Consider the following 26,476-nt stretch of genomic DNA (forward strand, 5'->3'; position numbering starts at 1 on the left):
TTCTAATTGGCTGTGATACTGAAACTCAGAGCAACATTAAATCTCTGATATTTCAATTTGATCAGGACAAAAGGAGATATTGTTTCTTTTTATCTGCTTGGTATGCATGTCTGTATTTAAGCAGCATTTACAAGATCTACAATGTGCTCCAACTGCGCTGCAATCAGGAGAGTGTTAGATTACTACTCCACTGTATTTAAATATGTGTAGTCTGCTAGTTGTTATTGTCTGACTGAAAGCGTCGTTAACAATCAAGCTGTTATGAAATGAGGCCAGTGTGCAGCAGCTCTTATTCCAAGAGTGAATGGTAATGAATGAATGCAGAACATAGTTATACAATAACACTCATGCCTGCATAAACATATGCGACTGTCTGCACTTTTCTGCATGACTGTGTGTTATGTGGCCGAGCACATTCTTCCTCTATTGTTTTGGCCCGACGTTGGGAGGTGAATGTGTGAGCCCTGGTGCGCTGTGGCAGGCGGAAGCAGAGAGCAGCACTCTGTTAAGTAGGACAGTGCAGGATAAAGGGCCACTGCCTCCAGTCTGGGGCTAAAGCGCTAAATTTATCCCCTCCCTGCTCCCAGCACAACACAAACACACAGGGACACGAGCGCACAAACATGCTCGTCAACAATCGGCATGCAAGCCACTCCACACCGAGGGCAGTCGGAGAGTTGGCACACAAGCTTTTTGTAGGAATTATTGGTGTAAGACACAAGAAATGCAGCCAGACAGAAATGCATATGTAACGTGTAGTGTGCTTATAGACTAGCAATACAGATATAGATATACAGGACAACTCAGCACCTTTCCTAAATACCCCCCCCCCCCAACACTCGACCCCCTACCCCTCGGTCTTCCCTGTACTTCATCGGTCTCTCTAGCAACAAGAACTCCAGGGAGACTGGGCTCTGGGACCATGTGACCCGGTGCTCTGGATATATCATGTTGCTGGAGAGATCCTGTCCAGAAGATAAATATGGCTCTTAAAGGAAAATACCAGTGTTTTTCATTGGTATGGGTCACTTCCTTAATTGCTGCAGAATTATACATTATTAATAGTCCATTTACCATTGCATTACTTTAGTGTTACAATTTAAAACAAAGTCCTTTGCATCACTGACCTTAAAGAGTCCCTACAATCTGTAGCTACTTGCAAATTTACATAATTTTTACTACAAACCCTCATTTGAACTGTCATCCTCAAGGCAAGCAGTGTTATTAATTTTGACTGTACTGGTTAAAACAATATTTATCCATTATGTTATTGGCTGAGAGAAATGGGTTAAACACTTCTCTAAATGAGTTAGCAGCACCACTCAGTTTACAAGAATGGATTATGGTTCAGAACAAGGTATAGCACGTCCAAGTGAGACAAAAGCTAATATGACTTTAATTAACATATCTCATGACACTGTGTGCTCAGTGAACAAAACGCCCAGAATGTTTCAAGCAGTGTGAAGAAACAAGACACCATCAGAAACTTGTAGCACCTTGTTGTAAAATTATTCCACCAATTTCCACTCCTGAATGCCTTCCTCATTTCCTCTGATGTCAGCTAGAGGCCCCGGGAGAACAAAGAATTCTCTCATTACTAGTGTAACAGGCGTCATCGTCTTTTTATCCATCGTAGTGCTGAGGAAAACCCGTATTGGTGTCAGCCTTGGAATTCAAGGGTAGCGGCAGGGACAAATTTCACTATTCATGGAGGGGAATCCTGTGTCCTTACGTTTCCTCTGCTCCCTCTCGGCTCCCCTGTTCTCCTCACCCTCCCACCTCCTCGGCTGCTGTGCCCTGCATTCCTCCCATTCCTCCCATCTTCCCATGTGACCAGAGGCTATGGGAGAGGACGGGGCCAAGCGAAGGTCTGAAGAAGTCCTCATAGTTAATCTGCCAGGCGTCACTCCCTCCCCTCCTCTCTGTCCTTTTCTAAGTAACTGTGATTCCCATGGTGCTCTCTTTAATCCAGAGGTTCAGACAGATGGCCACATTTAAAGTTAATCCCGTATATGGTGTTATACATTTCACCTCATCGCTGTAGACCACAAGGTGGTCGCACTGTGACCTCAGCTAGAATTAAATGTTGAAAGATTTACAGGGATCTCACCGCAGGCTCAGTCAAACCCTAACTTTTGCTAACTCCAAACAGATCTCTGCTTGCCAAATGTAGGGTTCAGTTTAAATTCACGGTGTAGGCTAATAATGCAACTAAAAAATTCTTAAAACGCATCTGAGGGTTACAGAATACGTAATCCTTACACAGAGCCCAGGATTAGGGGGCTGTAAGTGATCCTGTCTTTATGTTTCTTTTTCGCTGTATAGACAACCCTGCCGTCATCAGCTGAAACAGCTCCCAGTTCATTTTCACTTTCATCATTCTTTCTTCCAAGTTCAGTTGGTTTAACTTTTTTTTTTTTGTGTTTAATTTGAAGTAATATCTAAGAAAGAAATGACATGAAGTTTAAGTGGAGGCAAAATGGATTTCTACATCTAGTCCGTATGAAATTTAACACAGAAATACGCAGCTTTGTAGTATGTGTTTATCAGTCTTTTAATAGAGCCAGACAGCACAGGGGGATTTTAGGTTTCTCTGAATATCTATTAGGACCTGCTAGTTGTTGTTCTGCTGAATGGGCTGTTTGATTATAAATCTGTGGCACCTCTCCCTGGTACATGTTTGTTTCAACACTGCTTTATGCCCAGCGTAGTGTAACAGATGTTTCCAAAGCATCAACAAACAAACTTCCAACGGCTTATTTCTCCACCAAGAGGAGCTGACGCAGAACTTCATTTTAGTTTGACACATTTGTTATGTCGTCCTGATTAGTCGCCTTTCCTGTGATGTACTGAGGACAACACACATAGCTGATTTACTTGGAAAAAGCTTACATAGGTTTATCCACTGGAGCTAATGTTGCTGGCTAATACTATTGAAAAGTAAAGGGGATTATACATATGTCCTATATGCCCTATATTTGACATAAAAACATATCCAACTACTTCAATTGAGCTTTAAATTTGGAAAGTCAAAAATAACACGCTTTTTATTCTTGGTAATTTTTGAGATTTTTTAAATACCAGAGCTTGTACAGGTTTTCATTCTACATCTGTTGTCAACTTGATATTGAAATGTAATTTCACTGCACAGAGTAACCAGGCATCTGATATTTATTTTGAAATTCTGCAAGTTAATTAATTTGTTCAGTAAAACAAAGAGATGATGTTAACCTTTCCTCATTCTTCTGGATTACAGTCTGGAAATTTGGCCATGGTATTCAGAGTGTGTGTCACAGCTGGTTGACAAAGTTGTACTCACTATAATTATATTATATTATAACTATACCATACTAACTATAGCATAATTTTCAACAAGCATTTCTGCTAATTTGAAAGAAAAAGGGCAAAAATAGGGCCTTGCCTTTGTGGGTTGCAGAAGCCCAATTTTAATCCAGGATGAGGCTGACTAATTGGCCGTGGCTCTGGGTAATTAAGCTTTATTATTACGACTGCACAACTTACATTACTAATGCCATGACCTAATGACTCGACATGAGCTTGGCTTAAAACAGGCTTAAAAATCCATCCTCATTACACACGACCATAACATATTTACTTTTTCACTCACAGGTGTGTAGGATCTGTTATGCTACACATGCATATTTTGGCAATTAATGCATATCACACTGCAGTGAATCCACTTAGTGCCTTTTTCATAAGAAGGAACAGATGTCGCATTACAATCAAGATGCAGTTGCAAAGTGATTACGTGAACATGCTAATGAGTATAATTACTGAAAATATTTTTTTTTCCTGAAGAGCAAAGGTATCTGGCTCAGATTGAGAGAGTCGCGTTTTAGCTGACAGCAGGTGTATTAGAGGAACCCTGGCGTGCATATGTGAGTGTTTGTTACTGCACTTGTGTGTGACACAGCCTAAACATCGAGGAAGCTGGAACCCGACTTGCTGTCAGGGTTATGTCAGTATTATCTTTAGTCGGCTCTGGCTGTATCTGTGTGTGTCTGCGACACCCTTGGAGAGGATCGGATTTCTCCTCTTTTTATGGACTTGTCGTTCCATCTCTTTCCATTTCTCTCTCCCTTCCAAGTTTAATCTGACATATATAAAGAGGCTCACCCCGCTCTCCATTTGTGGCAGAGGGAAATCAATTCAAAGTAATAGAGCTCTGAGTGTGTGTAAGTGAATGTGTTGGCGTTAAGAGTTTTAGTTTAGTATTTTCTCCAGCACCTAGTCTCCTGTGTGAACTGTGTGTTAAAGCCGGAACGAGTGCCTCTCTCAGAGCCCTGCGTGTTTGTGTTACTTTGGCAGCAGACAGTGCTGTTGTTTCCCAGTGGTCAGGTGGCTAGACAGTAGGGAAGATTATATCACCCTGGAAATGTCCTCTAAATCAATGCCGTCTACCTTCTTTGTTCTTTCATCGTTCCTCCCTTATTTGTCTTGTTTTCTTTCACCCTTGACCAAAACGCCACCTGATTGTTTCATGCAAATATGTTTTATCCTTGTGTGGCTTGGCATGATTTGTGTCCCTTGCCAATTCCTCACGTGCCTTTTTGATATGAAAGAGAACCTTGCATTGCCTTTCAATATTCTGCTGACGGATGATTGTGGTTATTGTGTAAACAGTCATATAAACTCCCCAGTACCACTGCTTCTCCCTAGAAAAATAGATTTAATGACTAACCATGTTTTTCTCTCTCTTACGTCACTGTCCACAGTCAAAATAATTTACACTAATTTGCTCATGTGGTGACTGATTGTTATTGTAAGCTTTTTATTCCACAAACATTGTTTATTAATGTTGTGTCAGAAACTGTACCCATGCCAGTATGTCCTGTCACTGCAGCGGCACCAGTCAAAACATGTTTACATGGCCCGCATTGCAATAACAAGCTGCTACAAATGGCAGATATCCATGTGCAAGACGGAGCAGAGGTGACAGCTGTATGCCCAGAGATGGATGGGTGTCTCTCCTCAGTGGAAGACGCACTTGCTGCTGTTGTTGTTGTGCTGAGGAAATGTACATCGGCTAAACGGAAGCTCAGTTCATAGTGCGCGGCCGACCAAGCCCAACAAACATCTGTGGAATGTCACAGCTCTGCAGCCTCCTTCCTTTTTCTCCCCTCTCTGTCTTCATATCTTCCCCTGAACTGTTCTTACCACTTCAGGCTCCATGGCCTCCAATTGACTTTTGATTCACCTCTGAATGAAGTTTCGTGTGCGCGTGTGCATGTGTGCATTTGTGTGCGTGTGCCTGCATTCAGCAGGGATATGTTCAGTAGCTAATGGCAGTCCTGTTTTGTTCTGTCCTCTTTTACAATCTTGTTTTACATTTTCTTGCAACAGGATAAAACTCAGACTATGATTAAAATAACAATAAAACAATGATTAAATGTTATTTTATCCAACTGCTGATTAGTTAAACCTCTAGAGGCTTTTAAAAACACCTTAAAGCAAACAAAAGAAGGCGACTAAAAAGAAAATCATGTCACACTGGGGCACAGTTTTGTTGGGAAACAACGTTCAAAGAACAGAACCAAATAGTGCAACAAAAATGCATAGAGAAATAAAACCCAGTGAGAATGCCACTGATACATGAGAATTTGGCAGGAACACCATAATCCCATGATACAAAAAAATTACAATGCACATTAATTTATAGCAGCTTGAGCTGTCAATGCATGAATTTGGATGCTCTGTCCCTTTAGGTCTACATGAGCAACTGCTTTTTTTGCCATTTGCTGTAACAACAAGCCACAAATTCATCTGCTGGCAAGCACGGACACAGATAACACACAGAAGATAATGAGATGTTGTTGCTCACACAGTAATTGTTTTACTCAGAAACAACAATCTTGTTTCATTGTAGTTTTCTGCCCTTTTTTGTCAGATAGGAAAAAGACAAAGGTTTTAGGGGGATAAGAAATGATTCTTGTAAGAAGGAAAGTTTGAGAAAAGATTGTCCTTTCAAAGCTTAAAAATTTAAGATGGCTGATTTGTGTTGATTAATTAATTAGCCTTTCAACAGAAAATGAATCAGAAACTGTTTTAATAATTGATTAATCGTTTGAGTAAGTTCCCGCTCTGCCATTATAATGATTTGCCCTTTTTACATCATTGTGAACTGAATGTTTAGTTTGGGTTTTGGATTGTCGTTCAGAAAAAAACAAGTGATTTGAAAACATCATCTTAGGCTGGGGGAACTGGTGATGAACATTTTGTTGACAATTCTTTGACATTTAAATATTAGATTAATTGTTAATGAAAATTGTGATTAGTTACAGTCCTAGAGAGAATGAGATTTGTAGGAAACAGTGGAAGAATGTGGAAGATGGTGTTGGGTGTAATTTAGAAAAATTAGAGAAGACTTAAAAGCAGTTAGAATTTGAACATTGGAGGACGCTGCTCTACTTTGGCGTGTCAGTGATTAAACTCTCAGATTAAGTAAAATGTCAAAAGGCCTGTTCTGTACACTGCTGCGGATCAAGCTGTAATGGACTTGCGTTTTCAAAATAAAGGCCATAATATAAGGCCAAACCTCAGGATGGCGATCATCTGTTTGTGTGCCGCACAGCAGACCATCCGTGTGACAATGATAGAGGCTGTCAGTCCTATTCAGCTCCCTCCCTTTGCCGCCGCACAGGTCGCCGCTGGCCTTTGGCACCTCATTTCCATGGCATGCCAGCTGAAGGCAAATGTGCCCACCTGCCCTCCTTTGTATGTGGCCCCGCTTCAAATCCTCACAGGATTATCTTATTGTCTCCTTACCGTGCCAAAGGCCACCGGCCATTTGCATCTGAGAGGTGGAGCAGGGAGTGCCTCTGTGGACAATCGCAGTGGCGTGTGAGCGAGCGTACGCTCTGTGTGGCAGCAAGGAGAGGAAGAGGAGAGAGCAGATCAAGAGAGCAGCCCGGTCTATTTGCCAGTTAATAGATGAAGAGCAGAGCAGAGGAGAGGGGAGTGGGAGGAAAGGTGGAGACAGAGAGAGAAAAGATGATTAAAAGATCTTGTGGCTTTTTGTCAGGCTACAACGGCAGCCCTCCCTCCTTCATGCGTTCTCTGCACGACTAAGAGAAAGACAGGCAGATACAAACATGGGAAGTCAGATCCCACAAATCTAGTTAATGAACGTAACATTCTGACAAGTATCTACTTGTTTTTGATGGCTGCTTTACTCAGTATTTTGGATAGACAGCAGCCTGCTGTATCACATCTTTCTATCTTTTATTAAAACAATGTATTGGATTCCTCTAATGATGGAGCAAACAAACCAGATGAGAAATATTTAATCGTTTAAAGAGGGATTTCTGTGTCCATTAGCTCATGCACTGTGTGCTGCTGGCAGGTGGTGTTTTAATCGCACACATGCACAATTTTCTGTGGTGCTCAACACTGGCCTTGGTTTTTGGCCTTTTTTGAAGTGTAAGCAGTATCTCGCTGCAGGGGAGATGACATTCTGAAAATCCCTGAGAACCTGGAGGCAGGTTCAACATACTGTATCACACACAATGTGTCATGGAGTAGGGCCCTTAAGGGGTCCCTCAGGAGGTTTATGGGGACCCTGAGGCATAGTATTTCATTTTCAAATGAAATCATAATTTCATTATGATTTAAATTTGGAGGCAAGGTAGAAGGGCAGTGTTTATTTAAAAAAAAAAGTTCAGAAAATCACTGCACCTGGCCAAGAAATAGTTCTGCTCATAATGTCTCCTAAAACTGTTGTTTTTGTACAGGTTAAACAAACAACATTAAATGTGTTAATTAGTTAGTATTAAAGGGTTCTGATAGGCAGACTTTGTTACCTTCGGACAGAGCCAGGCCAGCTGTTTCCACTTTTTTCTAGTCTTAATAAGTTAAGCTGACTGGTGGTATTAATTTTCTCATCTTCACTCTTGGCAAGAAAGCCTGTTTCTCAAAATGTCAAAGTGTTTCTTTAGTCTCCTGTGTTTCATCTTTTTTTGGCATTTTGCCTTTATTAGACAGTTAACAGTCTGGAGACAGGAAACAAGGGCAGAGAGAGAAGGGTATGAAATGCAACAAAGGTCCCCCAGCCAGGAACTGAACTGTGGACAACCATTAGGCCACCAGACACCCCTGAAGTCTCCCATCTCTATCCTCAAAGAAAAGCAGTGTGTAATCATATATAAGAAAAAAAAAACTTGTGTTGTGGCTTCCCCGTGCCTGCACTTGACTGGCTCCCCTCATTCCAGTTACCACACACACACACACACACACACACACATACACCCATATGCTCACGAGCTGCTGTTTGCAGGTGTGTGTTTAACCCACATGCTGAGGTGTGTGTGTGTGTGTGTGTGTGTGTGGTTGTGTTTACTGCACCAGCAGGCCGTGGATGTTTGCAGAAGAACTGAATTTGGCACGATGTTGTGTGTGCGTGTGTGCGCGCGTGTCAGTGTCACACGTGTGGACGGGACAGCAAACACTCCTGCACGCACACACAGACAGATCCAACAGGCTTGTGTTGCAGTTTGTCACAGCGTAAGCTTCACTGAATCCTGTTCCTGTGTGTGTGTGTGTGTGTGTGTGTGTGTGTATGTATGTATGTGTGTGTGTGTGTGTGTGTGTGTGTGTGTGTGTGTGTGTGTGTGTGTGTGTGTGTGTGTGTGTGTGTGTGTGTGTGTGTACACCGAGGAAACGTGTCATGTGTTGTTGCTCATGTTGATGTTTCGGTGCCGGTCTGGCCGAGTGCCATCCAAGCACCTGTTGCGTTTAGTAAGGCTTGTCTACAGGATTATCTTCAGTGTTCATGTCTGTTGACCTGAAATAAAGAGACACATTAAAAGGTTTTAGTGCTGCAACTAAAGATTTGTAGTTTATTCAGGTAGATAAAAACAGATATTTCATATATTATTATAGATATATTATACAGATATATAAAGTGATGGAGAATGAGCCACAGTCTAATCACTGTTGGGTCGTAATATGATCCTTTAGCATGAGACTGTTTTAATGTCAACAGCTGGCATATCAGATAATCTTCTTAACCAATAGGCTCACACCGATGGAGCTGAATCTGTACAGTCACGTTTGTGAAGAATTGATTTGAATCTGGTGCGATACCGTCTGTGTGTGTCTGTGTGTGTCTGTGTGTGTGTGTGTGTGTGTCTGTGTGTGAGAGAGAGAGAGAGAGTTGGGATGTACTTCTGCCTGCTGAGCCACAGATGGCAGCCCTCTACCTCGAGCTCACGAGTGCCCTGCAAACACAGACGTGTGAGAATGTGTAGTGTCAGGTTTTCTTTGCGAGTGAGAGGAGAACGGTACACTGCAGTTCTGTCGATGTCTGCAGAAAACAACAACACATGTAGTCTCTCTCTGTTGTAGCCTATCTCTCACTTCTTCCTTCCTTTCCTCCCCGCGCTGCTCTCTAGGCTGTTTCCCCTCTTTTTTTCCGCTATGTACATAAATATAGACCAGTAATCGCAGCATGTACATTCTTGTAATGACAACACTGACAATAACATTCACATTGTTTGACAGGCTAATCAGTTAATTCATTTCCCCAAAATTGGATTGCTCCTTTCAAGAGGGCCTCAAATAACCCCACTACCCCGTGATAGCCTGTCTCAGTCCAAGTTTGCCACTGCCCCCACTGCCCCTGCCCCCCTCCCTCTCCCAAACGTGCACCGCAGTCAAAGAAGCCAAGTGTAATTTACTACTTCGGCACTGGAGCAGTCGTGACACACCTCCCAACAAAGGCGTCTTTGCTGTCTGTGCCAACATGTGGCCTAATTCCCTAGTTGTCTATTCACAACCTCACCTGACCGCTCACCAGTGTTTTCTTCTCCTGTTTGTACTTATCCCTCCTGATTCTCCTCAGGTGACCACTGGTAGTAACTGTTTTTGTCTTACTTATTCTAGCATTTTCTCTTTCATACTACCGCTCCCACTGGGCAGCTGAGCCTGATGCAATACTGTCATGTATTGAGTAGTGAATGGGACGGTTTACTATGCTTCAGGTCAGGTCGGGATATTGTAAAATGCTCAGCAAAGTGTGGTTATACTGTACTATATATGTTGATGGGAAACTTATAGTGTGTTGTTGTTGTTTCAGTCATTGTTCAGTTCTTTTCTCGATTTTAATTTTTTTGTTATTGAACTCTTGAAAGAATCTGTCACCTGTTTGTATATAAAGCAGAATACAAATACCTCTAAACATTAACGCACATTCTCATTTCTCACCATTTGTCCTTCATTGTGATGTAAACCGTAGAAATACACCTTGTTTGTGTTGCTTGCATTTATTTGATTGACCAGTAGAAGAGTTGTCCAGGATGAGGTTGCATTGCGTTCCAGCAAATGTTGAGCCAGATTAATCTTTGCTGCAGGACGACCCTGCCTTTTTTTTTCTGGAGTCTTCTGATCATTGTGGTGGCCTCATCTGAATGAATGAGGTAACTGAACTTTTTCACGCAGTGCTAATATCATCTGTGTACAGCCTCACAAATCAAGCAGGTCTCTTTCAGTGTTAGTCTTTCTAGTGCAAAGTTTCCCTTTTTTGCGTTCCCTTCTTGTGCAGCTCAGCAAGGAAGCACTGCAGAAATACACAGAGGGGACTTTATACTAAAACAGACCATATTTGGAAGATACCCTACTTGAGTTCTGTAGCTCAGAGGCCTGATGACTATAGAAAGCAGGGCTGTTTTTTCTGTCAGGATGCCCAGTAACTCAGACTGCTGAGGCTTTACATTTTCTCAGATGAACTTTAGGAACACTGAACAAGGACTGCTGAGTTTGTCCCACCATCACTTACATTGTAGTCATGTTAAGGAGGGGTGGTTGCACTGCTACTATTGGGAGGTGGAATAATTACAGGGTCAAATAACTCTGTCAGCGTTGTATTGAACTTGTCCTTTAATTTAATGACAATCACAGTCAAATATGTAAACACTAAAACATGGATATTTTAGTAGAACTGCTGAGGATATCAAAGTCTCTCTCTTGCTTTGACTCACCTTCATTAGCCCACTTGCCGCCAGCTATAGAAAATGAATATCATACATTTATAGCTGTTCACTAACGAGCACCACCTCATCTTTGGAGAAAAAAAGGAGTCTAAGATTAATGTCAAGCTCTGGGGGGCTTAGGGCATCTCTCCACTACGTAGGTGGTATTATCGTATTGAAGTGCACTCTCTCTCGCTCCATCTCTCTATCTGCCATGCTCTCCCTCTCTGCTCCTTTTCTTTAATCCTCTGCAGAGTAGGTGTGCCAGAGAGAGAGAGAGAGAGAGAGAGAGACGGGGAGAGCAGACTGATATTTGCTTAACCAAATCCTCAGAGGACGCAACCCTCTTTGATCCACTTCTAAATTCACCCCTTCATTTGGTCATCCGTCACTTGCGCTGTCTCCCGCTCTCTCTGCATTTGTGTGACTTTGTGTGTGTGTGTGTGTGTGTGTGTGCGCGCGCGCGCGCGTGTGTGTGTGTGTGTGTGTGTGTGCGCGCGCGCGCGCGTGTGTGTGTGTGTGTGTGTGTGTGCGCGCGTGTGTGTGCGTGTGTGTGTGTGTGTTTGTGGGTGTGTATGTTGGATGAGATAAGGCGAGGGTGAAACAGAGAGGAAAGCCCACAAACAATGGTCTGCATTTTGCTCTGCCCCTCTCTCCTTCCATCTGCCTCGTCCTTCCTTTCCGTTTCTTCTTCCGACTTGTCACTTTTGTTGTGTGCTGCTGAGGTCAGACTGGCACAGGCAGGCGTTGTTGTAAGCAGAAGAGCTTGTGGCTTGCCCCTTTGTTTTACACATGGCACTATCCACACTAGATAGACAGAAGCACAGCAGGACTTGCACCTACAAAGCACCTGTGAGCACTGCTGTGTTGACGTATTTCCATCTTGAACTCTGCACACACTGTTGAAGTTTATGAACTCAAATTTCCCACCCATATGCGTCACTTATTTAAGGGATTACCTGTGTGTTTAATATCACAGTGGAGGGATGCAGCAGACAGGCCAATAAAGCATCTTTGTGTGACCAGAGGGTGCACAGATTAGTAGCTTCTTCTTTTTACTCCCTTGTATCTATCTCTGGCTTCATCTTTCCTATCAAGCCTCTGTCATGTTGACGCAGAATATGAGTGAGAGAAGAGATTCCACTGTAGCCTTTGACAAAAAAAGACACAGGTTTTTCTAATCATATTTTCTCTCTCTGCCTCTCCTCTCCCTGTCAGCTGTTCCTTTTCTTTCTCTGTGAACAGGAACATGAACTAGACTATCTGATTTGCTTCCTTTTTTTCCCCCCACAGCAGTCGCTTCTGCACCTCACACTCTATTGGAGTTATTCATTGCGAGCTGTGCTTCTTTTCAAAGGTGCATATTAAAGTAGTGTGATCCCAAATGACTCATCTTGCTCTTTTCTTCCTCTCTTCCTCCACGCAGCGAGCACCTATCCTGCGCCTTTACCTTCTTCTTGCATGGTGATAGCAACGTGTGCACCAGTGTGGAGATCAACCAGCACCAACCCGTCTACCATCTGACGGAGGAGCACCTCACTCTGGCTCAGCAGGCGTCCAGCCCCTTCCAAGGTGGGTCTCCGTAAACACTTGGCATCTTTGAACTGGTATCAGTACGGACCTGCTGAGGAACCAGCATGTTACACAACAACAGTAAACACTACATCCTGAATTATGCAGCCCAGTTTGGGCCAGTTAAAAATACATACACCATGTGTAACCTGTTCAGTTCAGTGCTGGTGTACATTAAAAATTTGTTCGGTAGCTCAGGAGCTGGATAAACGGATAAACAGCATTATCTTGTGACGTGTCACTTAGATTTGACCCCTGAGTGGAGTTCCACTCGCAGTTCTGGTGACGACTTATCATAACCCGCAAGTTTTGTTCAAAATTGAGCAATGGTATCTGAAATGTTGCATGTGACAGATGAACAAACAGCCCATTAGACTGAGCCTTATTTTGTGTGGAGAAATGAGTTCTGGTGTTTTGCTTCTTGTTTTCTCTTTTAACTTTTTTTGCTTCAAGGCTGCCTTGGAATTCTTCATTCCAAAACAAAAGGACATAATCAGCTGACACAATCCAGCACAAGCCCTCTAATATTTGCATGTTTGTACACATGCCTGTGCGCTCAGGCGGCCAGACCAAAGGGACTGGTAGCTTGTTGTTTTTGCTATTTTTTTCTGAGATGTACGGTCAGCGGAGGAGAATCTTCATATCCTGCAGCTTAATGGAAATACATTATATTGTAAAGAGCAAAATGTTTATTTCCTCTGGCAAAACAGTTCCTTGTAATGAATGAAAGTGCACCAAACTGAATGAAATGACAAAGTCTCACCTAGAATTGTGGCAACAGTTTTAATGGCAGCAGCTTAAAACTTAAAATGTAATTTGCAAAGTGAGATCAAAGCTGTAAAAGTTGCCTTGTATAAGTTATCCCTTCAAAATGCATCATTGAATCATTATGTGGTCCAATATCTGCTGTTGACAGTAACAAAAAAGGGTTGAAAAAATAGTCAGCCAACAACTGCACCATGTATCACTGGGCTGACGAAAGGAGCTTATGTTTTTTTTGGTTCTATTTATGAAAGAAAAGCCAAAGAAACAACTGTACTAATCAGATATTGAAAGATAATTTTCTATAAGTGGATGTGCTCTAGCTATTACTTCTTTCAGAAGCCCATATAACCATGACTGATCACATCTAAAAAATCTAAACATTCATCATGGCCTTTTTTGTTCCTGCATAAGATTAGTCTGAGAAAAGGCTTTAATACAGGTTAATATATGGAATACAGGTTAATCATCAGAATTCAAAGATGCCATTGAGCTCATAGTAATTTTACATAGTTGGGCAAAGCACACAGCCTGTCAGCCGAAGGAGGTGAGGTGGCGTATGCTAGAGTAAATAAAGGAAATATGCTTTCAAAAGTGTATTTTCTCATATCATATCTTCCTGTAATATTAAATGCTAAAAGCTCAGTATAGATGTATGAGTGGGAATATCTGAATGAAATATATGAGGAAGCGTTGTGTGTGCTGTGATGGGTGCTGTTGCCAAGATAATGCATACTATACAATCCTTCTGTCAGGCTGTCTTTCATTACAGATTGGCTTGCAGCCAGTTTAAAAGAAAAGCCTCTGTAGTCACTTTAAATTACAGTGTAGCGCAGTTATAAAAATCTGTGGCCCTAATGATATTCCATCATTGGCTCTAAATTCATTACCCCACCCCAAGACGCACGCGCTGTAATCCCAAAACCATTGTTAGCTTGCATCTCCTCTCCCACAGAGATGTTAATGTAATGACTGTAATGCACATTTTGACTCAGTTTGTTTGAGGAGGGAAATAGTTTGCTCTCTGAATAACATTATTAGATTGAACTCATTTCAAATAAGTATAACTAAATAAGTACACATCAGTTGGTATTCGTATCAAAAGTGAGGCGTGGACCACTCATTAGACAAGTGTACTCTACCTCCAGTGATCATTCCCTTTCGAGTAGACTGTCACGTAAATGGACCTTTTCTTTAACTTATCAACAAACATTCCTTCTGACTTGAGAGGAAACACACATTTTAAAGGCTCCCACTCTCTCACTCACACGCACATGCACACACGCACACACACGCCTACATACAAGCACATTGATAATGGACCTGTCTGTCTCATTTGTTAAAGTGAACAACACATACCTGTTTTGTTTGCATATAAAGTGGAGAAGTGTGATCCGATCACAAGTGGTCACTCGAGACGGATGTGAAATTCCAGGTGTGAACTGATGGACTTAAAAGCTGACCACTTGTGATCAGATCACTGAAGACGCATGTTAATGCCAGGTCTGAACAGGGCCTTAGATAGATGTGATTCAACCCTCCCCTCTCCATACGCCTCCTCCGGAGTAATAACAGTGATCACTTCCTCCCTTCACCACAGTAATTCCTGTGAAGCCGACCCCTTTACTCTCTCTGCAGCTCTCCTGAAGGGAGGTGATAATGTCCCGTCAAGTTAAAGACCAGCGGCTTTGATATAAATACAATTATTGGTGTATGGATTCCTAAAAGGGTATTGATGGGTTTTGCTTGTCATTAAGGATGATCATACTCCTCTCCAGTCACCAACTACTAGACAGTTATTAATGGCTCATTCTATACTATGAATGCCTGTGTTTACACGATTATATACCGATCTATTGTCCTAGTCATGTAGTTAATATCAGGTTCCATGCAGACACACAAACCTCCTCTTTGCCTGTTATGAGAAGTCACTGCTTCAGTTAAATTTCTTGCGTACAAAATGTTGTGGTTCGTGTTCGGAGGGACTGCACCCCATGTTGAGAACATAGATTTAAGTAAGTGAATGTGTATGTATTTTATGATCTGCACTTAGTGTGTGTCTGTGCACAGGTGTGTGTTTTCACCGTCACAGCCGATCTCTCTCCTGCCCCCCCTCCCCAACCCCCACCTCTGCCAAGCTTGGTTTACTGTGCGGCAGAGCGCTCCGGCAGGCAGACCTCTCCAGGATGTGACCTCATAAAAGGGCGCAGAGTGAATGTAATGAACTCTCAGCCCATTACACTGATCTGAGCACATTTGACATGTCTTCAGGGAGTCGGAGAGAGACTCACAGGCAGAGAGAGGGAGGCAGAAGGGATGGAGGGAGTGGAGGGGGTGGTGCGGTGGGGTGGGGTGGTGATGGGGAAAACGGTAAACCATTTCCATAATTGTGCTGAATTTGATCTCTCTTCCACAACTGGCCCTAGGTCTTAGGAGTGTGTATGCAGCAAGAAATGCAGAAATGAAAGGGAAAAGGACTGGGGTTAAATTTAATTAAGGTTAATATGATAGGCCATAGCTGGATGTTGTTGTGTGCTGCAACATAAACAACCTTTTGTTCTTCCCTTTGTTGCTGACGTAGTATGTTCTGTAGGTTAAGGTGAAATGTTTTGCCGACGGGCACTCAGGACTCTTTGTGTCGAGCAACATGTTTAATGCTTTAGCTTCAAAAATGCTGTAGTATTAAAGTGTTTTGAATGCCACTCAGGTTGCTTTGACAGTTAAGAATATTATCTCTCTGGGTGCCAAACTTTGCCTGGTAATGCTCAACAGTGCTACTTCCCTACTGTGCTACTTATCTTCCACCACCACCTGCCAGCCACATGCTTAAAATATCCACAAGTGTTGGATCTATATATTAGATTTTTCTTCCAAAGTAATATCCAGTAATTTCCAAAAATGTCTAGTTTCAATGTGTAATTCTTAAGATTTCAAATCTGGTTGATTTGGTGACACCTGTAGTTACCATGTTAACGGTAGGTGCGGTTTAATCCTACAGAAAAACACTCCTGAACAGCTGCATTGTCAGAAATACAATAGCAGTGCACAGTAAAGTTGGTCACCTTGCAGATAAGGTGGAGGTGTGCAGCCAGTCACCTGCAGCTGCTCCTCTCTGTCCCATTTTTCCCTTCACAAAAATCAAACACGATGGAAAAAAAAATGCTTGTTCTGTTAATGCTCGATTAATATGGTCAGTGCGGTATGCGGTGACAAATGCGCTGTGTTTCCTTATGCCTGCCTCAGTAAAAGTGCTTTGTCAGTCAAATGCTTTTTATGTCAAGCAGAAGCAGTAAAAAATATTTGGTTTGTATTATCAGTGACTTAATACAGCTCTGACACGGTGTGAAGAGAGTAAACAGTCAGGCTGATATCAGTGAAGTGAAACTGCACCAGGTTGTTTCCTGTGAATCCCTTAGGTAGGCAATCTGAGTCCTGCGGAGGAACGGTGAGCTGTGCTACTAATAAAAACAAATCAAAGAATTTGCTTTGATTTTGTTTTATATCTTAAGGATTATAACTTTACGTGTTGGAAGATTTGGAAGGTGAAGGTCACCACCTACAGGGTGTTTTGTCATAAAACACCACAGTCCCCGCGGCCTCTCTCCTGAAACACTGCTAATGCATCTCGTCTTCCTTTTCCCACCATTTTCTTTCTGTTGTCTCCCCCCATTTTCCCATCCTGGAAGCTGTTCTATGGTCCAGCCCCAGGATCAATACTTGGAGACAGAGGCCATCCACTGTAGTAATGGCATACTAGAAAAGCAGAGCAGAGAGGGACATTAACAAATGCTCACTCACACACCCACCCACCCAGCCAGTCTGATCGTAGAACCAATTTTACCCCCTCTACACATTCAAATGTATGATAGAAAGAAAGAGAATGGAAGCATAACAGGCTGACAGCCTGCATGTCAGCTTGTCATGTGTGTGTATGTGTGTATATATATGTGTGAATGTGTGTGTGTGTGTGTCAGGTTGATATACATATAGTTTCTGTGCTCATATGTATGCATTATGCATGTTAGTTTATAGTAGTATTTGCATTCCCTGATGGAAGTAGGTCTGTTCTATAAGCAGACTGATTGGCTCACTGTGTGACTCCCATATGTCTGTGCAGTCAAATGTGTTTGCCGAGGAGTGGCCCTTTTTATAAGCCTCTGTTTATGGGCTCTGAGAGGCCACCGCTTGCCAATAATTGGCGTCTGGATTGCTCTGTAAGTATTTGGTGATTCAGCCGGGACCAGCTGAGTCCAGCGGTGCTCTGGAAAGGTCAGAATGCTGCTGATTCGGCCAGAGATGGTAGAATGAAAGGGAACAGAAAGCATATGGGAGAAGTAAGAAGGGAAAGATGATTCCAGATAAGTAGAATTAGATTATTGCAAGAGTGAAAATAAGAAGATAGAGATGTTGAGCAGAGGGAATGACGAAAAGTATGAATTGAAGGACAAAGGCTAGGGGAAGGGCATAGGGAAGGACAGATGATGGAAAGGAATAACGGCAAGATAGGAGGAAGAGTATGAGAGGAGGGGTTGGGATAGGATGGAAAAAAGGAAGGAAAAAGGTAAAGGGTGGGAATGGAGGTCTGGGGAGACGAGAGGAAAGGAAAGAAGGAAAACTGGAATGAAAGGATAAAGAAGTAGGAGAATACTAATGGAGGAGGATGGGAATTGAGTAGAATTGTGGAACCAATATTAGAAGATTTTAAAAGGAGGAAGAGTAAGGATGTAGAAAATGGATAAACATGTACTGAAACATAATAAATAAGAAAAGCTAGAACCAAAATAACTTGCGACAAAACATGGAAGTTATAAGGATATACAGAAGGGAATGGAGGGAAGTGGACTGAGGTGAAGGAAAGAAAACGGGTTGAAGATTTGTGTTGTCAGAATGATACAAGCTTGATCTTGTCACTGCTCCTCTGTTCAGAGTAGAAGACATGCTCATGCTGACTAACATTGTTTTCCTCTCCTCTCCTCTCCCCTCCCTCTCACCAGTGATCCTGAGTCCTTTCGGCCTGAACGGGACACTGACCGGCCAGTCGTTCAAGATGTCAGACCCACCCACTCAGAAGCTGATCGAGGAATGGAACCAGTTCTATCCCATCGGCCCCAGCGCTAAGGAGGGTGTGTCAGAGGACAAGGTGGAGGACATGGACTGGGAAGATGACTCTCTGGCCTCCGTGGAAGTCCTCGTCGGTCAGTTTTATAAAAATATTTATCATGAAGCTTTATCTCCATGAGATAACGTGATGAAAATGTGCAGTGGAATGCCTTGGTTTAATCTGTTTGGTTCCTGTTCATCCTGCCTGTGTGTGTACAGGTGGTGTGCGGATGGTGTACCCAGCCTGCCTGGTGCTGGTGCCCCAGTCAGACATCCCTGTTGTGGCCCCTGTGGGGTCCTCCCACTGCACTGCCGTCTACTCGGGTGGCCACCAAGTGCCTGCTTCCCAGCGAGAGCCCGCCATTTCTTTGGTGACCCTCACCCCTCCCACGTCACCTGAGGAGGCGCAGACAGGTGATAAACACAGTGTCAATTTAAAACACAAGAGAATAAAGCTTTCACTTAGGTCTTAAGGTCAAGACTTTCTCTGGAAATGATTTGTATCATTAAGTTGGTCGTTTTTTGTCAGATGTTCTGTTAACCATGTTCCTTCCCTCTCCAGTGGACTCTCACTCGGCCCAGAAGTGGGTTAAGATGCCTTCATCGTCTGATGTATTCAGCGTGGACAGAACAAGTCACCATGGAGGCAAGATTCCTCGCCGGCTAGCCAGTCAGGCGGTGGAGCGCGTCTGGCAAGAGTGCAATATCAACCGAGCCCAGAACAAGTAAGTCTGTTATTAGTCGCTTTCACACATGCACTGCAACCCAGAGACAGACATTACCTGGAGGAGCTGAATATGGTTCATCACTTTAAATTCTCCTAGAACAACTGCAAATCTCAGACTAGAATTCTCTCTCTCTCTCGCTCTCTCTCTCTCACTCACTCACTCACTCTCTCTCACTCACTCTCTCTCTCTCTCTCTCTATGCCTGTCATTCAGGGTGCGCGATGAAAGCTGGACTCTCACAAAACACTACATTAGGTCGAGCCTGAGCCGACCCCCCTTCTCCACCACCACAAATAGAATCAAATTCTATGGGAAACACTGACACCTGTGTCAAACCATTTTCCATTATGTTTTATTAGTCATGAAGAAAGCATAAAAAGATCCTTTAAAGACCACAGTTGGAAATAATGATCACAAGTAATTAAAGTAAGAGTTGGCTTGCTGTATTGTCCCTTGGTCTTTTGTTTTATTCAACATCAGTGAATCTGACACATTGGGAGCACCCCGGGATCTGTTGCCCCTTGACCAAGCATAGGATGTCGGCTGTACTTAGCTGTTGGCTTGTCAGCCAAAATATTATTGCTCCAAGCAAGGCTATGAAATCGGCCTCAGCACAAAGGTTTTACCAATCACCATGATATACCAAAGAAACATGAGACAAGGCAGTACACTTTTGAGGATTAGTGTTTCAAAAATTATACAAAAAAAGAGGATGGGTTTCTTCACATGAGTAACACTGCATGAAAAAGAGCTGAGGAAGTGGCTGGACTCTGGTCAAAATTCACCCTGAGAGAAATTGTGTTTGAAAGTGTTGTTTTCCTCCCCAGGCGAAAGTTCTCAGCTGCAACCAATGGTACCTGTGAGGAGGAGCTGACTGAGAAAGTGGGAGCCTGGGATTTTGTGGAGCCTTCACAGAGGTCATACTGCAGCTGTTCGAGGTCTGTCACTTTCAATGTGGATATACAGTATGTGCAGCTATTACTCCTGTATGTGCGCTCAAAGACATCTCAAAGAGGTTAAACAGTCTACGGAGCTTTGAATACAGGCACAGCGGGCCATGGTCAGCAAAATATCTGCAAGTTATATCCATGTCTAGACTTTGACAAGCATATTATTCCTCATATTTTTCAATTTATCACTATTTTGTGAAAGTGACAGTTGTGCCGGGGCTGAAACCTCTGCTGGACTGAGTGTTTCTGTAAGTCAGACATATTTATTCCCACACTGATGGGAATAATTGGAAGGAGAAAGAATAGATTAACCTCTGATAAAGCGCTTAAGGGATACTGAGGTGGTAAAAAGAGCATGTGTGTTGCATGCTCCTGATGTTGACAAATGAGCTCAGAACATGTGGAATGAGTTGATATGTTTGTGCTTAGATGTGGTGTGTGGGACATTATGTTTTCATGCTGGCGTCTGTGATTCTGTAGACAAATTCCGAACATAAATCAAGAACAGTGCATAGTAGAAACTTCACGGGTACCCCATAGGGAGTAGACGATCTGATTAAATTTTAGTGTGCCTTGCTGCATAAACGTGCATATTAATGAGGTAAAACTGAACTTTTGTGAAACTTCTATTGGCATTCCTGATGACAAACTGCTAGCACTGTGAGCGTACGTGTTCCTCAGTCATATCATGGAGGGACGTCCAAGTGCCTGTTTTATCTACTAGGACAGATAGGCCCAGTTACAGTTGATGCATATTGTCAGTAGGGACCTAGACCGGGAAAGGCTACAGTGAGCATGAACCATCTCTGAATTGTAATGCAAGCACTCGCACAGAATACACTAATACACTCATCACAGGCATATATTTTGTCGTCTGACACCTTGATGTTGATAATAATACTTTGTGTTTGCTCTGCATGCTTATACATGATTGTATAGTGTGCAGTAGTGTATGTCTTTTTTGTAAATTGAGCCTCATGAAAGATTGGATTTTAGTCGTGTATTTTCTTTTTTTATCACATTTTCACTTTTATTGTCTATTTCATCACATTATCACACTTAGTTTAATGACATTCTTAGGAGCCCCATTCTTTAATTAAACAGCAAATCAGCTGTCCCCCTTTATCCTTCAGTCTTCATCTCATCATCCGTCTCGACCAACCACAGTTACAACCAGCTGCTTTACTCGCATGTAAGCAGTAAAGATCACATGTAAACACGATCTTGTGCCACTCACTGCAGGCTGCAAAGTCCAGTCAGAGAGCTAGATGTGTGGATGCTTGACAGCCTCCTCAGTGGGAGTCTGAACCAACTGAACTCATTGATTGATTGGAAGAATATTCAGGAGTCTGGGCATATCCCATGAGGGGAATCCTTTGCACCAGGATTTTTTTCCACCTAGGGAGAGGAGAGCCGACTTGGACAGCAGATGAGAGCAAAGTGGATTGGGCCAGTCAGCTGGAGCGTGTTAATTTGTTGGAAGCCAGCCAGCACTTTGGCGACACAGAAATGGGAAGCTCTATGCGTTGCCAGTTTTAATGGCCATTAGCTTTGTTTAGTAGATGCAAGCTTTCCATGCGTCTGCTTATCTTTACATCGAATAGTCAGGACACGTGTATTCCCCAGCCATTAAAGAGGCACAGTTTCCTCGACAACACCCTAATTTGTAACCACAACAGTTGGCTCAGTGGTGAACTGACAATGGAGAGGCTCAAGAAACAATGATGCTGATCTGAGAGACTCTGATGCATGTCTACATCGATGTAGGAAATGAATGAATTTTCATAGTTTAGAGGGAGAAGGCGAGCGAAGCTGTCGGTAGTCAGCAGGTAGTCAGCAGGGCTTATATTTTGTTACCGTCTTCATCACCTTTAAAAAGTAAATGTATAGGTTCTTTAGAAGATGCATTTTTTTTCATTTCATGAGTTTGAATGACTAATTAATGAAATTGTAAATGAACAAAAGCATTTATTTTTTGGGTGTTTCAGTCTTACACTTATGAAACTTAATTGTTTGTGTTTCTTGCTTATTGATTTGAGGGAGATTTTACATAAGCTGCACAGGGTCTCCGTGTACCATGAAAATGAAAAATCCTCTATCATATTTTGACAGATTATTTTTGTCTCTGCTGCCATTTTGTTCAGTGGTGTTAGTGTAACATGGCCTCACTGTATTTCCCCGTTTGTCTTCTCCCCTGCAGATACAAATCAGTGAAGCAGCGAACAGGCAGCACCCCGGGCCAAGCTCAGTCAGCGGGCCAGCCCTCCCAGCCTCCTACCAAGCACAAAGCTGGAGGAGAGAAGCCAGAGAAAGGTGACAAGCAGCAGAAAAGACCGCAGACACCCTTCCATCATCGAAGCCTGACCAGCGACGAGGCCACAATAGAGACAGAGACAACTGCAGGTCAAAGGTTGACAATGAGGGGCCAGGAAGGAGGAAGATTCCCTAGTATTCGCTCTGCGGATGTGTCTGCCATCCAAAAAGCCCCCCAGCTTCACAGTGGGGCGGTCAACGCTGGGCCATCAGAACAGGCCAACTCCCCCCAACCCCCACCACTTAGCCCCCACCCCTGCGAGCGCGGCGAGGAGTCGGGCGAGGGCATGAAGAACCCTTCAACCCCCAACAGCCAACACTTTTACCAGCCGCCCCCAGAGCCCTGCCTGGTCGGGGTAAAGGGTGGCGGCGAGGAGCTCGGTGGACCAGAGGGTCTGAATCAGCACTTCCACTCCCATCACCCCCACCCGCATCCTGGAGTCTCGGTCTACTCCGAGCCTCCTGAGCCCACTGTGTATGTGGGTGCAGCAGTCAACCTGGAGGAAGACAGCTCCCACGCTCCATGGCGGTTATTCAACCTACCCCGCAGGAAAGAAGCCGAGCTGGCCACACCGCTATTGCCAGGGGACAAGCTAAGGGACGAGGCCTCGGCTTCACAGGACAACCTGGTGTCAGTCACAGAGTGAGTGACACCTGTCAATTAATAATCACTGTTTGATGCTCTCTTTGTACAGACAGGTGACACATGAGGGGTCACTGAATGGTTTGATGAATATGAAAATGATGTGAATCATATACTGTGGCCTTTATAGTCACCAGATCTCAACACTGTTGAACACCTATGGGATATTTTGGTTAGACAGTGCTCTGGCCCCAACATTTTACTGACAGACTTTATGTTGATTTTTTTCCTTTAATTTGTCACGTCTGTATATATACACAGTGCAGTCCAAAATTCTGAGTATATATATGTGTGAATGCACACACACACACACACACATACACACACACACACACACACACACACACATACACACACACGAGGCCATAAAGGCTGCAGCCATTTGTAGACTAAGCTGTTAGGCATCCAAGCCCTCCCACCTTTTCCCCCTGTTACAGAGTGGCCCTGGGCTGCTTTGGAGCACTTTCAATAGTCCAGAAAAAATTGTTTTGAAAGAGTAATGATACAAAACCCACCTTCTCCCTCTTTCTCATTCTCTCTCTCTCTCTCTCTCTCTGATCCCTCACCTCACTCCACCTCTCTCATCCCTCAGCTTCAGAATGTTCGGTATAGTGCTTAGCTGCACACAGCATGTTAATCTCTTGCTATGTGCCCTTTTGACATCATACATCTCCAATGTGCAGGGCCAGCACTACTCATTGATTCCTACACACAAACACGCACATCGGAGCTAGGAGAGGAAGAGTAATGGAGGGGGTTAGATAAAGATAAACCTCTGCTATTGTAGTAGAGTTGAAGCTGATAGAAATACTTTCTGCTGGCTCTCAGTGTGGCAGGCACTGGAGAGAGAGAGGAAGCTGGTAGACAGGAAGAGGAACACAGGAGGACAGCGTTAAGGGGCTTGTCCAGTGTGAAGGCAGGCATGGTGACCAGCAGGACGTAGGGTGGCTGTAGTGGGAATTATCAGCGAGGTTATGCAATCCCAAGGGGCCAGCCACTTGTATGGACTATTCTAGTGAGCTGTAATCCTCCCAGCCACAGCTCTGAATGGCGGCTAATCTCTGGCCCAGGCCACTGCACACCATCACCTCACATCAGAGCTGGACAGGCATGACGAGAGGACACAAGTACAGAGAAACGTAGGAGACGGTGAAGGGGAGGGGATAACGCATAAGTTGGGTCAGTCCCTCCTCTTCTGCCGTGCAGCCTGTAGTCGTCTTCTTTCCCTCCCTCCCCTGTTCTGTCTTTACATATGAGGAACAAGTAGGCCATGAGAGACTCTGATGAGCCATGTCACAGCAACGGTTGATAAATGTGTCTGTCTGTAAGTGTTTGAGCAGTCAGTGCTACAGTCACCATGTTTCCATAAATCTGCCAGAGAGGTGATTGTCTGACAACAAACATGATGCATCAGTTCTGTTGCATGACAGCTGTCAGAGTCGTTTGCAGTCGCTCGCTGCCACTTCTGTTACTGCGGATAACGATGCTAGTAACACTGACATATGATATCAGGCAGCACCAGGTCAAAACAGAGCAGTTTAGGAAATGTTCCAAAAATTCAAATGCAACTCCTTATTATATCCTTACTGTATAATGGCCCTTAATTAAAATAAAGGGATGAATAGGTGGTATGTATTGTTTGTGAATTTTAAAAAATCTCTGATGGTCATGTAACGCCAACCCAGACCACCGCCATCCTCACACCAAAGCATTGTTCTCTCCCCAGGGTCATGTCTACATCGAAATGGCCACTAAAGGTGTCCGAAGAACGCGTCCAGATGTATCGAGCCAGGAGAAACCAGTACTTATCTGCTGCCATAACTGACGGAGATCACGAGCCGGAGGTGGACCCCTACGCCTTCGAGGAAGGCGACGTCAAATTCACATTCTCCAACAAGAAGGATAAGGCAGGCGGGGAGCGCGAGCCAGGGAAGAAACATAAGGTAAGGCAAGCCAAGTCGAGAAGTGAGAATGTTTCTTAGCTGGAATACAATTTGTCCAGGCCCTGTAGTGTTTAACAGATGTATTTTACCTTTTTGTTGAAATGGTCTGAACCCTCTGACTTTTTGCTCATTGTTGCTACAGCCAAGGGCATCAGATAGATGCCAGATAAAATGTTATCTTTTGTCCTGCATGTGCATTATTAACAAATGGTATGGTATACATATAAATAGAAAATGGGTTGTTCCACCTATACACTTTAAATGTTCATACTTCAGTCAGATGTTTTCCTCTGGTCTTAACAAAATGTCATTTTTACAGTTGAAATGAAAACTCAGATACACCAGTTAAGGGCAGATAATCTCACTAGAGATTTAAGATTTGTGATGCATCTTAGATTAATCACCTGGTAAATGATTAATCTGATTGTAATCATAATAAAAATTAATTGACAATAATCTCGTATTATGTTGGGACATTTATACAGCTCTGTTGCCAGTTGGTTTGGTTTTATTTATTCATCCACACAAATAAAACATTACAAATACATTGTATATATGTTTTTTTATGACGTGGATGTACAGGTGAGGCATGAAACCCATATAGGACTTATGTTAAAACCTCACATCATCATATTAAATGACATGTATGGCTGATCATGTCATCAGGGTATACTTGGCATAAGTTTTTTAAAGTTTTTTTTTTTTTTTTTTTTCTACAGAAAGCCTGTGTTATATAAACTGGATGTGTGGAGTTAGAAAGTACTATGCATTTAAGAGGCAGGAAGGGTCTAATGGGAGATATTATCCAGTTTCATTATGGGAACTGTAGGATCCAGTGTTTTTGGAGCTTAACCCACACTAGGGACTAAAAGTTGGGATGTGTCAGGCTGTGCTGCTTTAATGTCGACCTTTCTTTTTATTTTTAATCTGTCTCTCACAAGTCCTCAAACTTTATGGAAGGAAAATACTAAAAGGCTGGAGTTCATTGTGATAAGTTGACATGAAAAATAGTCCACGCTGAACTTTTATCAGCTTTATAAAGTCCCCTGCTCTGCTGAAGAATGAGCCACGCACAGTGCCTTTTCCAAGTTGGCTGCTTTCAGTCCAGTTTGCAGCCACACCCCATTGAATGTAATTCAAAAAGAGCAGTGACAGTTTGAAAAATGCTTAGTGGTGTGACTGCTTTCTTAAAGGCAGCATAGAGAGCAACCACTTAATCCATGCCTCCCTCACTAGTTGCCCAAGGTAAAAACAGAACAAGAGGGCTGATTTTTAAGATCATGGAGCAGGCAAGCTAGAAAATAGGCCATCAGCATCCTCAGCAATACTGCACTAAAAATAACGGTGTGACCGCTTTCTGTATGCATCCGCTTTTACTGCCCAAGTTTAAATGAACAGGAAGCCATCCATGAATCCCTATTGTTAGTTGAGCCCAGAGGAACACCAAATAGTTAGCCTGTCCAATTTCCTTTAGTTGTTAC

At 43.2% G+C, this 26,476-nt stretch overlaps 1 protein-coding gene across 1 annotated transcript in view; it reads left to right on the top strand.

Moving 5' to 3' along the window:
- The window catches only part of med13 (mediator complex subunit 13), a 72,838-nt gene that overhangs the window by 26,868 nt on the left and 19,494 nt on the right, over nt 1–26,476 (top strand). Inside the window, exons 4-10 of the mRNA XM_022745894.1 lie at nt 12,412–12,557; nt 18,314–18,514; nt 18,639–18,833; nt 18,982–19,144; nt 19,974–20,084; nt 22,297–23,052; nt 24,779–24,995. Of these exons, the coding sequence (XP_022601615.1) occupies nt 12,412–12,557; nt 18,314–18,514; nt 18,639–18,833; nt 18,982–19,144; nt 19,974–20,084; nt 22,297–23,052; nt 24,779–24,995 (1,789 nt within the window). The remainder of the gene's footprint in view (nt 1–12,411; nt 12,558–18,313; nt 18,515–18,638; nt 18,834–18,981; nt 19,145–19,973; nt 20,085–22,296; nt 23,053–24,778; nt 24,996–26,476) is intronic.

The sequence above is a fragment of the Seriola dumerili genome, unplaced genomic scaffold (assembly GCF_002260705.1).
Source record: "Seriola dumerili isolate Sdu_G_001 unplaced genomic scaffold, Sdu_1.0 BDQW01000091.1, whole genome shotgun sequence".
Classification (NCBI taxonomy): domain Eukaryota; kingdom Metazoa; phylum Chordata; class Actinopteri; order Carangiformes; family Carangidae; genus Seriola; species Seriola dumerili.